General features: G+C 45.4%; 1 protein-coding gene across 1 annotated transcript in view; it reads right to left on the bottom strand.

Moving 5' to 3' along the window:
* Positions 1 to 3408: 3408 nt before the first annotated feature.
* LOC142587865 (inactive tyrosine-protein kinase 7-like) overlaps positions 3409 to 15289 on the bottom strand; it is a 173426-nt gene continuing 161545 nt past the window's right edge. The window contains exons 10-13 of the mRNA XM_075699185.1: positions 14389 to 14580; positions 12808 to 13056; positions 9600 to 9832; positions 3409 to 8777 (exon numbers count right to left, since the gene is read on the bottom strand). Coding sequence (XP_075555300.1) covers positions 8199 to 8777; positions 9600 to 9832; positions 12808 to 13056; positions 14389 to 14580 — 1253 coding nt within the window. The 3' untranslated portion in view covers positions 3409 to 8198. The remainder of the gene's footprint in view (positions 8778 to 9599; positions 9833 to 12807; positions 13057 to 14388; positions 14581 to 15289) is intronic.

Here is a 15289-nt window from a genome sequence, read left to right as displayed (position 1 = left end):
AGGATGCTTCGTCTTGCCTCGTCTGTCCTCGTCGTTTTGTTTGCGCTGCTCTATTCAGACAGTAAGAGGAGAGCCTAGAGTAGGGGATCGTTTATGAATACCGATGTACATACTTCGTCAGCGCAGAAAAAAATTAAACGAACAAAGATGTCCGCTCCGCGTAGCGATCGCTCCAGATATACGTCGGACAGTGCTCCAAGATAGCGTTTTTATACTTACGTCTGCGGAGAAACTCTCTCGTTGTTCCAAGCTGCCGCCTTCTCTGCCGCGATCCTAGGACCACCCCAGAGCGCCGCACACCTTTGATAGAGGGAAGCACTTGCAGACAGCGAGCGGGCGTACTGCGGTGTCGCGAAGCCGTTCTGCGAGAAAGCGCCTTCGCAGGCTCCCACGCTTCTTCTTCAACGCTCTTGCTCGAGGTTCCGCGAGCGGTTGTTGCTTCCTCGTCTTTGCCGCACAATACGCTGCGCGGCGAGGCTTTAGGTGATGACAAAATGGTTTATTGACAAATCAAAGAGAAAATTCAGTGGCGATTTAGTACTATATATGCGAGAGAAATGCTCGTTAGCGTTATGTCGCATCTATATATATATATATATATATATATATATATATATATATATATATATATATATATATATATATATATATATAACGTAACCGCCTTCCCACACTTCACACCCACTTTCTTCCACTTTTACATTCCTAATGCTAACGCGTTATGTGGGTTGGAATCTGTACGTGAAGGGAAGTTTACGAGCAAGCTTCAGCTCGGGGACTCCCGTCTGAATTCATGGAAAAGGAGAAGTAGCCTTTTTTCGGTAAGGCACTGCACTAAATTTGATGAGGTTTGTTGCATTTAAAGGAAAAAAAAGTTAAAATCTAGTGGCTGTTGGTGGTGAACTTTAGCCCACTGTGGGTTCGTGCCATTTCCTCGGTTAATTCATGACAACACGCCGAGAGGAATATAAAAGAATCTGTTTGTAAAGGAAGCACAAAGGGCACCAATCAATAATATAATAAAAAGGGCACCATATCAATAATAGCTAATAAAGTAACAATATTACGTTATTGTGAAGATAGACTTAATAAATCTAAATTAGGATAGGATAGGATACACTTTATTGCTCTAATTTACAGAGTCATTCAGCGGTCAGTCCGAGTGCCTCCATCTTCTTCTTGTCGATGGCGACTCCCGTCTTGCAGGGTTGGCGCCCCTATTCCAGGGCACCACTGAGCGTGGCTGCTCGTCGGGCATGGTGTACCAGCCCCCGTTGGAGGCATGGGTTACACTCTCCCACTGCTCCGCACTCGGATTTTCTATATTGTGGAATGTTTAGTTTTTGCTGCATTCCCACGTGATATGATAAAGGGTGTGTTTTGCGTCACACCATGGTCGTAATACAGATGCTACAAACAGGAAGAACTGCAATAGCAGTACAGAAGGGAAAAATTCGTCCTGATCTGGGAATCTGAGAACCTGATCTGGGAACTTGCATTTGAACGTCTTGCGCATAACTAAATCTATCAAGAATGTCCATAACCTAGGATTAGGTTCTAACGGAACCCGTTGGATTGCTGAATTCTTAACTAACCGATATCAACGATTTGTTCTCAGGTAACATACATCTGGAACCACGCATGTAATCTCAGGAGTGCCACAAGGAAGGGCAAGTTCTGGGACCATTGCTTTCTCTCATTTATATTAATGATATAACGGATAACAAAGGTTCTCAAATGAGACCTTTTGCTGACGACTGCGTCATTTACAAGGCAGATATATTAACTCCCGAGCATGTCACTAGCTTACAAACGGACCTAGTGCAACTCGGCCAGTGGTGCAAGGTCTGGCATATGATGAGCATAAAAAACAACAACAAAAGCTTATTACATTTTCTGCACCTACTAACACTCTTCTAAACGTTTTACCCAATAAACAATACAGGTAAAGAAACGAAGCTTCTCCCTTACACATCTCTCATCCGGTCGTTGTTAGAATATTCTTAGATAATATGTCACCCAGGTACTGGTATTTTGCAGAACCGCATAGAGTCAGTACAGAATAAGGCGGTAAGATTCATACTTTCCTTGCACTCACCTTATATGAGAATATCATTGCTTTTTCCGCTCTGAACAGCTAACGCAAATATTTATTTTTAACATTCTTTATATTATGGCGAGTCAACATTTACAACCGCTTGCATTAAACCGGCACATCACATTTCATCCAGGCGGCATCATGAATACAAAGTACAACCCATATTTGCTTGTACACTAAAGTACCAATGCGCACCTCTAGTGCAATGCAATGCATAAACGCATGGAATGTGTTACCAGAAAACATTGTCGCTTGGACTGATAGAGCTAGTTTTCAAAGGGAGCTTCTGGAGCATCTCGATAAATAATGGCTGTTTTTATGTGTATGCATCTCTTAGAATTATGTAACACTTTCGTTCTCTCGTGCACATTTAAATGTGTCACTCAACCTTCATATTAAAGTACTGTGCTTACCCATTCCGGTATTCATTGCAGTGTTCCTTTTATTTATGCGCATTTGGAATTGTGTAATATTTATCTTGTTGCACTTGATTTAGATACTACGGTGTTTTTCTTTTACCCAACTCATCTATTTCTTCTTCTTTTCCGTTTGTTCAGGTGCTTCTATATTTCATGCAATGATTTTGTATTGCACCCCCCCCCCCCTATGTAGTGCCCTTCAGGAACTTTAGGGCACCTAAATCAATAAATAAAACAGGGAGCCCGAACCAACAGTATTCAGGCGGTAGTTTCTCTAGCACCTGAGATAACCAGGAGCTAGCACTCATCCTGAATGTGTTGCTAAACTTCCTTTATACCACGATGTTTTCCTTTTATCTAACTCATATCTTTTTCTGCTTTGTTCAGGTGTTTCTGTATTTGACACGATGATCTTGTGTTGCACCACTCTCCCCCTTTGTAATGCCCGTCAGGGCCTTTAGGGTACCAAAATAAATAAAACAGGGAGCCAGAACCAACAATAGTCAGGGGGTAGTTTCTCTGCCACCTGAGCTAACCAGGAGCTAGCACTCCTTTGTTTCCACTTCGAAACTTTCTTGCTGGTAAACACGTATGTGTTTTCTTCAAAGTTTCCTACACCTCTTGGGTGGATGGCAGTTACCTTTTCCTATTATGAAGAAACTCTCTCTGCTACCTTGCAGATTTTGACAGAACTAAATTGCTATAAGAGCCCAATTCATCCCCCTCATTCGCTTTCATCACGCTTGAACTGTAGTGTAGGAATATGACAAAAAAAAACATTCTGTGGACAGAAATAAAATTTCCAGACTACAAGTTCACTTTTCTGGCAATATTTATTTTCTAAAGGAATTCTCCAAGGCTGCTCACCTATTTACAGAACACACACAACAGTCACACGGCCTCAGGGCATTTATAATGCGTGCACGTACATACAAACAAAAAAGTTGGCCCGTGAATGGCCACAGAAGGATGACGCTTCGCACAAATGTCCAAAACAAGCACAGAAAGCCACACATATATGAGGTGAACTTACATTTTATGCTACTATTCACAATAGCAATAAAGCACTTGAATGATAAACTGGAAAGAAAAGCATAAAAGTAGCAGAGAGAGACCACCGGCCGTCTTCATTACCATCAGCGGTTCAAACAGCGGCTGCTCAAGACCGACTTCACTGCAGCCAATGCCTCTCATGTGAATGTTCAACATGTACAAAGTTCCTGTGACTTCTATTTATTTGCATGGATTGACAAGCCAAGAATGAGCTTACGTTGTTGATTATTGGCTACCTTGGCCCAATATGAGCTTAGAGTTATGGCTTGTTAGGACTTTACAATCTCAAACATCTTCTGTGAATGAGAAGCACTTTTGATGTAGTAGTGACTTCCACTGTCTTGCATGAGATGTGAAGCGTGTCAACAATGTGCCTGTTCAATTGCTATCTTATACTATTTTTAACATAATTACCTGAAAGGATTTACATGTTACAGGCCGTTTGAGAGCGAGCTTGTTTGTGAATACAAACATTTCACCACACCATGAAATTTTGAGCGATTACATATGTACAAACTAAGAACTGATTCTTCTTGAACCAGTTCAGGTTCACTGAATGCCAGTCATGTTACATTTTCTCATTTTTTTTTAGAAACATTCACATTAATTCATAGCCGATAGTAACTTTAGTTTTACGTGAAACAAACCTATTTGGGGAAAAGGAATTCTGGGAAACAAGAAAATTATCCTGTAAGGCATTATGTAGTAAAGAGGTCACAAAGCTCATTGTCCGTCTATTAGTGAAGTCAATAATGAGGCAAGGCTGCACATCTAAATGCTCTTCTTAGAAGACAAAACAGTGATATTGATTTATTGCAGTAAGCATTATAAGAAATTAGGAAGTTAATTTGAATAAGAAGTATACCTATATTAATAGCAAGCATATATATTTCTCTGCATTTTATTTTGCTCATTTCTATGTGCATTATTTGGGCAGCTATGGCTTTAATTGGCCTGTAACCCCTTCAGTCCACAGCCCCGCACATCGAAACGGCCTTCAATACTGGGACGTAAAGATCTCCGCAACGCATGACGTCTAGCCAGGGCGGTTTTTGGAAGAAACATACTAAACAAAAGCAGCATATGTGAAGACAAACGACAAGGCTAATAAACATATAAATTCCGCAGTTTTATGGAAGAAAGTTCTGTCAAAAATAAAAAAATTGTAACACTGTGGTGTCCTAAATATTTTAGTAACACGACGAATGGCTTGCACATGACATGGATGATGCCATACGAGTACCGCATTTATGGATTCCACAGGACCATAAAGATAACAGCATGGAACAAAAAGAGCAGTCTTTTACGGTGTCAGCAATGTCCAGCAATAAATAGTGGCCACGACAATGAAAGCAGATGCGATCAGCGTGTTATAGACGGGTTCTGTCTTTATTACAGCAAACCAACTTTATAAGAAACATATGCATGGAACAAAAGCCTGCGAATTTTCCACCATTGCTCAAGATGTCAAGCATTTCTTCAAGACAGCAATGTGTGATGTTTCATGACAAATTGGTATTCTGTTACAGTGAATGTAATTCTAAACTCACGCATGAGGGAGACTAAACAAATTTTGATGAAGAAAAATGACCCATCCATACCGGAATGACAGAGTTAACAGGTGAAAGTTGTTCTCTGCATGCGAACATACATTTTACACACTAAGCAGTGAAAAAAATTATACCAAAATGTTGCCTCCAGATTAAGAAAAAAATGTAGCTTGAAATGTTTTTAAGCGTTTCACGACATTTAGGTGTCTGGGGTTGAATAGCGTAAGTCGAGTGATTTGATCCTATAGGTGTATGAAATCTAAGTTCATGGCAATAAATACAGCAGCAGGGTTAACATGGATGAACCGGCCCGCTGTTCGATGTCTTTAGATGCTTCGACAAGTGTTCATCAATGAAACATACATTATTGTATGGAGATGACTCTGTGACAATGAGGCCAGCCGCTTGCACATACAGGAAGCGTAAGTGGCAATCAGTAAGGGACAACGATTTTTGGACTGGGCATGCTGATTAAAACATAACTTCATCATCCTAGCATGCAGCTGTAATTGAAGGTTGGACTGCCATTATTGCACACCAAACTTTGGTATGTGACATTATTTTGGAATGAAACACAAACCCGAGAAAATAAAGCAGAAAGCACACTTTTCCATTTCCATAATTATCAGCATGCGTGCGATTCAGTCACAGACATTTAGCTTTGGGGCTGCATTATATAAAGCGCCTAGTTATGCAAGGATCATGTAATGCAATTTGATGTAAATAAAAAAAAAACAGGCATTATTGCATTTCTTTGAATTAGCGTTTTGTTCCAGCTTGACAGTACTAGTCATTCTGAGCTGTTTGCACTGGATATCGCAATATTCTACCTATTTTATGTGGTTTACAAGCTTTTGTTTCTAGCGAGACACTGCTGCATTCGGAGGCTTGTGTGTACAGCTTTGCCAAGATATATGCCACAAGCAAGGGTTAACAGGACTCCGATAATGATATTCATAGTTTTCTTGTCGTTTGTCTTCCTTGCTTATGGCACTACCTCTATCTCTGTGGCTGTAAAAGTGTGTACGTGCCAACATGGCCATGCTGTGTTCACACTGCAACATGAATATGTTAACACGTGGTTTTCAAAGCATATTTTGCATGAACCACCTCGCTAATAGGCCAAGATTATGCTAATGCAAGTCAATTTGTGAAATTGCAGTGCAAAACATCCGATTCCTGGTTGTGATTCATTATATAACTACATAACTAGCTGTGTTGACAGTCAACCACAAAGCTTCCTTTTTTTTCTATGCTCTCTAATAAAGATGCTCATAAGCAAAGAACAGTGTTCATGTCATAGCACCAAGGTTGAAATTCTGTGGCAAATATGCTGGTTATTATGCAGGCAATGACTAATGTCAGCTAGCAGAATTTAGCATGGGTAACTTGGCCATAGCCTTAAGGGCTGGGAAGTTATTTCCATACATGCACCATACTTTATATGAAAAGACTACTTCTTATGTATATTATGTACTCATAATTATTCTATGCTGTGCATGCAATCATGATGTAAGCTACATTATACATCATGCACACTGAGTGTAGAAGCATGTATTTTTCTCCACAAGTAAAAAATCACTGTCCAACATTTATAAAAAGCACCACATTATTCTGTAGGTCATGAGTGGTGAATAGACATGACTAGCCCAGGATCGTTGGACTTCGCATGGACAACTTGTCAAAAGACAGAAAATGATGGACGAATATTAGACATCCATATGTACACTAAACAAATCTGTCCACAATGAGACAAATAATAGGTATCAAAACATGTAAAGACATAAAAGGCTTATAAAACACTGTGTAAAGTGCCATTGTGACAAGATAGTTTGTTGGTCAAAGGACATTTTGGATTGGCATTCGCATTTTTTGGTGGCAAGTATAGTTGGCAGTTCTTTAGCCTTCATGTCACGCAAGATGTCCCCTTATAAATACACGTAAAACACACTATGATAAATGACATTGTATACCTTGTAAAAAGTGAGTAAAAACATGTCTGCACTTTTGTAGAATATTGCAATACAACTTCACAAACATAAATAAAGGATGCCAAAAAGGCCTCGCTTTGTTTCATGCTGATATTACTTAACACTGCAATGTTTTAGCCACTGAAATGCTCTGCCAAATTGTCACGATGAATAAATTTTAAGTTTAAGTGTAAATTAAAATTCTGACACATGCTTGGTGTTTATTTCCAATATGATGACATCCTAGTTCTCACTACAAAGTTCTAGAACCTTATATTAAATGCTTTTGTAGTAAGCACAGCAGTTAAAGTTAGGCTATGTGTGGTGGCAGTGCCTCATTTACTAAAAGATCTTATGAAATTGTGTTGCTTATCAAATGAAGCGTCTAAAACTACTCTTAATGGCAGCAGAAAGACAGGGTAACCTTAGTAACCCGATCCCAGCTTTTCTGTGTTTGTGAATGCTGGGCAGAATTCGAGAATAAACCTACCTAAATTTATCGTGATACTTGAACTCACACATTAGATAATTGTTAATAAATGTTCATTACGGAGAGAAAAAGAAGTGGCACCCACATTCGTAATGCAGAAATGCATCAGATAAGTTGTCCTCCTCGAGCAAACAGTACCTGTGCAAACAAGCCGGCAACTACCCCCTCTCACCCGAACCCCTCGACCGCAGCAAAGGTACTCTGTACGACCATACCTTGAATGAATTAAACAGACAGGGCATACAGATAGCCCTAGGGAAGTGCCCAATGTCTCTCACATCCATACAGCAGTCTTTGACATTGACAATGTGCCTGAAATAGCGGAACTACCAATATGAATGACCATGAATCTGGACATGATTCAAAACAGGATGATGTATGCGGCCTCCAGATTGCGCTGTCTGCAAAAATGTCCCCAATCCTGACAGTGACCTTTGGGAAGGAAGGACTACCTCCGGGTGGCAGCAACACATTTGCAATGCCAATGACTCCTACCATGGCCTTTGAAATAGCCCGGCACCTCCATCCCCACTCCCTTTCCTAATTAGGCCCACCATTCTGAATGACCCTGAACATCGAATGTGAACGCTAAGCAAGGTAGGACAAGGCATGCGGCCTTCAGACGTTGCTGTCCACGAAGATCTCGCCAATCCTGACGGCAACCTCCGAGAAGGAAGGCCTGTCGCGTGGTGATCGCTGCCAGCAGCGGTCCAGGAGCTCGGCGAATGGTGTTGGGGCACTTGCGGGCGCCGTCCAGCGAAGCTCGGAACTCTTGAGCAGCCTCAACACCGTCGCGTCGTCCTTGTCTGCGTGTGGCAGCAGGCCCTGGGTGAAGACCTCCCAGGCGAGCACGGCAAAGGAGTAGACGTCACTCTTCGTGGACCACTCGTCCTCGAACAGTGCTTCGCCGGGTGTCCAGCGGATGGGTACCGAACGGTTCTGATGCATGGCGTACTCGGCGGCATACGAGTCACGGCACAGTGCTGGACAGCTGACCTTGATGTCGACTCGCGAGGTGATGAGGCAGTTGCGTGCTGCTAGGTCTCGGTGCGTGAACCGGTGGTTGGCCAGGTGCTCCATTGCAAGCGCCACCTGGTGGCAGACGCCGATGGCCTGCGCCTGGTTCAGAGGTGGCGGCTTAGGACCTTTGCGCTGGCTGTCCTTCTGAGTGGCCAGCAGGAACTGCTTGAGGTCGCCCTGGACACGAATATAGTTCCAGAATGTCAAGTGCTGGACATGTGGTGAATGTTGGAATCGCGCAACGCGAGCTACTTTTCCATGGCCCCCGGGATGAGGATATATCACGCGTTACCACCCAGGACCATACTCGTAATAATAACGCCTCCTCAATGTTGAGTTTTGGAATGCGGCCATTTAGCCGCAGTAGATTAGCGGTTATGAAGCTCTGCTCCTGCTCTCGAGCTCGTGGGCCTGGTTTCCCGTCGCGGCAGCAACATTCCAATGTGGCTTAATGCGAAGGTGCTTGTGTACACATATTTAAGCACAGTTTTGAGAAAGGCATGTAGCAAAAATTAACTGGAATCTTTCCACTAAAGTGACTTTCTAATTTAGATTCCAAAGGACCAGCGGGTGAGGCACAGAAAAGAGTGACACATACACAGAAATTTCTGACACTGCCCCGAATTCAGCCATCTGTCGAACTCAACGAGGAGCATTAAAAAATATTATTTAAAAGCATCAAATGAATTTTAAAAATTTTTAGTTAGCAACACTGAGAAACTCTGATAACACACACACTTACGACATTTAGTCGTAACTTCCATATACTGCGTTGTGGCCGTGTTTTTCTACCTATTCCATTAGCCTAATTGACCACCGGTCATCTTCTTTACTCATCACGTGACCAACTTAACTTAGTCCATCCTCTTAACTTCACCTATACATTACATCCACTTAACCTGTTCGCTCATATACTGCCACCTTCGTTTCTAAAACGTATCGCACCTATCATCATGCCTATATTCGGAGCGACGAGGTGTGGCAGCGTCACACACTCACCCAGTCGGTGTACTCCATGATGACCAGGAAGGGTTCGACGTCCCGCGAGACGCCCAGCAGGCGCGCGATGCCTTCGTGGCTCAACTTGTGGAACATGTCCATTTCACGCTTGAAGTCTGCGTGCGCCCACTCGTCGCGGGAGTGCAGGGCCTTGACCATCACCACCGTCTCGGCCTCGCCCTCGCTGATGTTCCTCGCCTTGGCCAGGAAGACGTCGCCGAACTCTCCCCGACCTGTGCCCGACAAACGGTCACGAGTAACGTGTTAAAGAGCAACTGCATTATTTACCTCTGCTATGAACTACAGCTTATGGAGACATGAATTACACTCCTCTGGTCAGCCCCAACTTCGTGCGAGACGTTTGCAATCATGCGCAAGCTCCCTGAACTGTGCTCATTAACAAGACAACTGTGATAGCCTTAACACAGCGACGACTGCAATAACGTTAGAACAACGAGCTCATGACGACCTTTACTCTGTCCACAGACTCCGTACAATGCAGCGAAAGCATGGGCCAACCAGAAAAAAGAACAAGTGCAGTGCCAGCTCAATGGACGGACACCGGAATGATTAACAGCATACAAATGAGCCCTCCTCTCCCTTCTCCGAAGACCGTGGTCGGCCGAGTAAAGGTTGCCATTCCAATAATATACATGCGTAAGTTGTATCTCTATGGTATATTACATAACGATTCAGAGATCATGGCACAGCCATGCAATTTAGTCTCAGCATAATGGAATGGATGGACGGTAGGACACATCTCTTTCAGGCGCTTTACTCTCACAGTTAAACGTCAAGGTCGCTACTAGGTCACGATAGTTTCGAAACTAGCATGTTGGCAAATGCCAGCGGTACGCAGCTCCATTAAGGAGTCTGTGCATTTGTCTTGCATAACAAGCACGGCATTACAAACAGTGGCAAAGTCAAATGGGAGTTCTCCTTCCAAAATTTTTGTGGTAGTATTCAGCCTATCCAACTCTCCCTTGTCCCCTCACCCGGCCTGTCCCCGGTCAAGTGCATGCGCCCTCCCACGAAAAAAATTCTGGCCTCGTCACTGATTAAAAATACTTAAAAAAACTCAAGTTTCTCTAGAAAAACGAAGCACCGATTGCGATAGCAAATTAGGAGATAGCTAAACGAAGTAAGGATAGCAGCTTTACCGGCCGTATCAACTTGTAAGCATTCACTTACTAACTAAATTAACAATGATATAATGTGTAAGCGTGATTGAACGACGACGTAGAAAGAAACACACACAGAGACGGTGCTGTCTCTGTGCGTCTGTTTCTCTCTAAGTCCTCGTTCAGTTGCGCTTACACATTCTATAATGGATTCAACCCAAGTAGCCCGCCAATGTGTTTTAACTAACTTAACCAGCACGGTGTCATGCGCGCACAGGTAAGCATTACATTTCGCTCTATGAGCGCGGTAACTCGCTCTGAAAATGCTGGAGTGAGGAATCGGGGCAGCAGCAGCGATCGAATTGACCTTTGTGCATATCTCGCTTCACTGCGAACGAAAAATCGATATAACAATAATACTTTATTGCACAAAGCACAGCGCATACGAAGCTACTGGCAGTACGCACACTCTGCAAACATCGCAGATCGCTTTCAAGATGAAGGCCACGCGGGCACGCACTTTGTCCATGTCGCTGATCGCTTTAGAGTAGAGTGAATAGTACAGTCTACTTTGAAGATAAGGCACCCACACGGCCGGGCCAAGGTCGATTCATATAGGTCGCGAAGCTTCGGGCGAAAAGCGGTTCAGTACAGATTGTCACCGACATCAGCATGGGGAGTTATGGGATCAGCGATTGAAGCGCGACTATGTTTGGAGGGAACAAACATTGGGAAAGAAAAACGCGTTTTTAATTCAAGCGAGACACAGTTAAATTCATTCAATGAAAATAAAATGCCTAGCCAATTTTATATATTCGTCAAGAGTTAAGAAAATACAAGTTTATTTAATTTCATTATTATTAATGAATGCATTTCTTTTCAGCGCCCATCGCGTACAGGGGGCGTTGACGCCACTATCACTGTGCATAAAGGTGCACTCGTAAAGGTCACCTGTTGAAATACGCCCCCCTCACAGTTTGTGCTTTCTTGCTTGTCGAAGTTTGTCTGAATGTGGTGACGTGGGTAGCTTCATCGCTTCTTAATCTGTTCAGTCAAAAGTAGTGAGTTACGACCGCCAGATAATTGTGTATTTGTTTTCGCGCGACTGCGCTGGCCGACGGGCTTGGCATCCGACAATAGGATCAGCACTCTACACCTAAAGCTTTCGTCGGCCTCCAAAGAAAGTACGTTCTGGGCAGGGATGCGATTTCGACAACCGTACGGCTGGCCTTTTCCTGCATCTCTTTCCACGCTGAAAGCTCGAAACGCCCATCAAGTCGAATGGCGGGGCATTTGAATATACAGCTCCAAAGGCAGGACAACAAAACAAATTTCGCGCCTTCGAAGACAACATGATGTCACTTCTGCTTTTAACAGACATGGCGTCACATTATTTTTTCTTCCGCCGGAAGTGTTCCCACCACATACAGATGGCGCTAAGCCCCATGAACCGGCGATGGACCGCCATGATGGACCGCCACGTCACAAGCACGCCTCGGTGGATCGTATGGGGCGACGGGACGGCGCGTGGGGGGGGGGGGGAGACGGGTTGTCGTGGGCGAGGCATGCACTCGCGTGACGCGCGCGGACGGTTGCCGCCGTCTCGCCCTCGGAAGCCGGCGCGCGGTGCCCGAGCCAGCTCCGCAGGCTGCGCTGCTGCTCACTGGCTCGGGCAGCGAGCACCGCTGTCGCCTGCCGGCCTTGGTGGCCGCTGCTGCCTCCTCGGTCTCTCGTCGCGCAGGACGTCGGTGGCATGCGTCCCTGGAACCCCAGGCTGCTGCCCGCTCGGGCAGCACGTACCGCTACGGCAGATTACTCGCAGCGCAAAACTCGAAGGACCACTCAGCGGCGTTCAAGTGAACATTAGTGCTTTCGTATTCACAACTCGTAAGAGGTGCTTAGGTATCCTCGGGTTTTCTTCTTGTTCGCGCATCACGTAACACACATCTCCAAGTTGCCCTGGGTAATTATGCGCGCAGATGCTGATAAGCGTTAGTCCACCGACAGGACTTGGTCACCCTATTATTAACGCTACTCCACCGACCTGACAGGCGCGGGTCACGTCGGGCAAAGAGCGATCAACTCACCGAGCAGCATCATGGTGTGCAGGTCCTGGCGAGGGTAGTGGAGCTTGTCGTACGAGTTCCGACTGCGCCTCGAGTGCTGCGAGTGAGAGCCCGAGCTGTGCGAGAGCGCGTCGGCCGCGTTGCCGTCTTTGCCGTCGACCGCGCAGCCGGCGATGTGCGGCGCCACGAGCGAGTCCCGCGCCGACGCCGTCACGGTGACCGCCTTGTCGCGCATCTCGGTCGGTGCGATGTCGTCGTCGGGCTTGGCCACTGGAAAACATGCCAATACGCTCGGACCAAACGGACAAGTTTCTCGTTGCACACGGTGCACCATTCTGAAGCACAGTGAGAAGAGAAGACCACAAGCAGCGCGGTGTGGGCGCTGCCGTATCACTCTGGCGCGAGACTGGCGCTCGAGGCACCCGATTTTCGCCAGCACGCTTTGGAACGTACGTACTCTATTTGTAAAAGGTTTCTAGATGACACGCCTAGCAGTTTCTTTTTTATTTCGCGGTACTTTACATTCTCGAAACGAGCCCAGCTAGACAAACAACTACCGAAACTGATAATTTTCCAGAGCGCACCGCGTTCATCCCTGAACTTCTAGCTTTGCCAGCGCACCGCCTTATGCCTCCCCCCCCCTCCCCCGCATTCCCACCAAATTTCAGCATTCTGCGAAGTTCGGTTCGTCCAAACAGGTGCACTCTTGCGTTAACTATATAGTCTCTCGTTTAACTCGTCTTCGCTTACATCTATCGCTTGCGCACGCTTCTAGTCATAGAGTTTCTCACTATAACACCTAGAGGGTAATCTGGCGCCACCGTCTATGGGAGTTTCTTAAGGGGGCACCGTGCCGTCATGGGAATGACGGTATATGTGTCTGCGAGGCTCGTGTTGGCTGGTGTTGTAAGAGGCTTCGTCTAAAACGTGGATATGGCTACGCAAATAACGCGTTCTCAAAGTAAAATCTTCATAAAATGTTTCCATTCACGCATATTACATCTTTACTCACCCACGATGCATGACCAAGCGAAGAAAAGCAAGAACAGACGACCAACTGTTTCAAAGCGAGCGCGAACGTTGTCGTCTGTCCTCCAACTTTAGCGGCCCGCTGATACTTTTTACGTAACATGTAGTCGTACACACAATAACAAGTTCTCATAGTTAAACAAAACATGTTTTCGCGTAATAATAAAGCTAAAACAGCTTTTCATGTGCTGTTCTAGTAGAAAATGAATCATTGTGACAGACGGAACGGTACTTGCCAAGCGCGTCTTCAATGTGTCCTGTCTCTACGAGAACGATGCCAATCCGAATCCACAATATACCGGCATTCCCATGCATACCACAGCGCAGCAGCGCCAGATTTCCCTCTAGGTAATGTAGTGAGAAACTCTATGCTTCTAGTTGTAATAATTAACAGATCTACCGCAAATGAAAAGTGACGTTATCTTCATGCAAGCACACTCACTGCTTCGTGTTCGTTATGCATCGCTCTCCTGCCGCCACGCCCCCCTCACCGTGGCCTCCGAGATCAATGCAATGTGCGGCAATTCGGCGGTCATCTGCGTAATATAGACCTCGCTCAGCGAGGCGGCTCACCTTCGGAGGAGACCTGCAGCAGCAGCATGGCCTTTCTGCGCGCCCGACGGAACCGGCACCAGATCATGAGTCCCATGACGAGCATCATGTAAATGGCCGCCGCGCCCAGCGTGATTGTCACCGTCTTGGCCATCGTGTTCTCGCCGGGGTCGCCGACACCGGGCAGGCTGCCCGACGAGTAGCCCTCGGAGTCTGCACGCAAAGCGCGAGTGTTGTACATACACAGAGCCATCCACTCCTACGCAGGGACACTAACAAGCAACAATAAACCAGTTCAGAAGGGTAAGCTATTCTTTTAAAATCTTCTATGTTCATTACTTTGAGGGGAAAAAGAACATCGATTATTAGCGCAAGAAATGAAGGATAAACTACTACTTCCTGAATTTCGCGGCAAGACCTACGAGCCGGTACATAGTTGTGACGTAGCGCATCTCGTAGAAGTGACGGGAATTAATCTGCTCCCATAGAAAGACTGGATGCAGCGCTTCTCCGATTTCTCCAGATTAAGTGTGAAGTATACGCGCTGTCTGCAGCGTTGCCAAACGAAATATCTAAAATTGGCAGTGGCTCAGCTCGGCTATGCCAGGATATACGTAGCGAAAGCTAAAGCATGGCATTGTTAGCCTTGGTTAATCTTGATTGCAAGTCCAGGTTAGTCTGGTTGTCTAGCTATGTTGCGGCGTTTAGCCAGTCGTACGGCGCGCTGTTCGTCTGTTTCCTGGGCGATTCGTTTCCTCTTCATCTCGTTCCGATGTTGATTCCAGGCCTCCTCCTGCTTCTCAGAATTGTCGCCGTCCATACTGCCGCCTCAACTGTGGTTGCGGCGCACGCGAGCTCTCCTTTTCAATCCTCCGACATGTTATCAGGCATGCGACGCAGCTGGCGAAGCGAGCGGAGGCGA

Source organism: Dermacentor variabilis, chromosome 7 (assembly GCF_050947875.1).
Source record: "Dermacentor variabilis isolate Ectoservices chromosome 7, ASM5094787v1, whole genome shotgun sequence".
Taxonomy (NCBI): domain Eukaryota; kingdom Metazoa; phylum Arthropoda; class Arachnida; order Ixodida; family Ixodidae; genus Dermacentor; species Dermacentor variabilis.
This window is presented reverse-complemented; position numbering and strand designations above follow the sequence as displayed.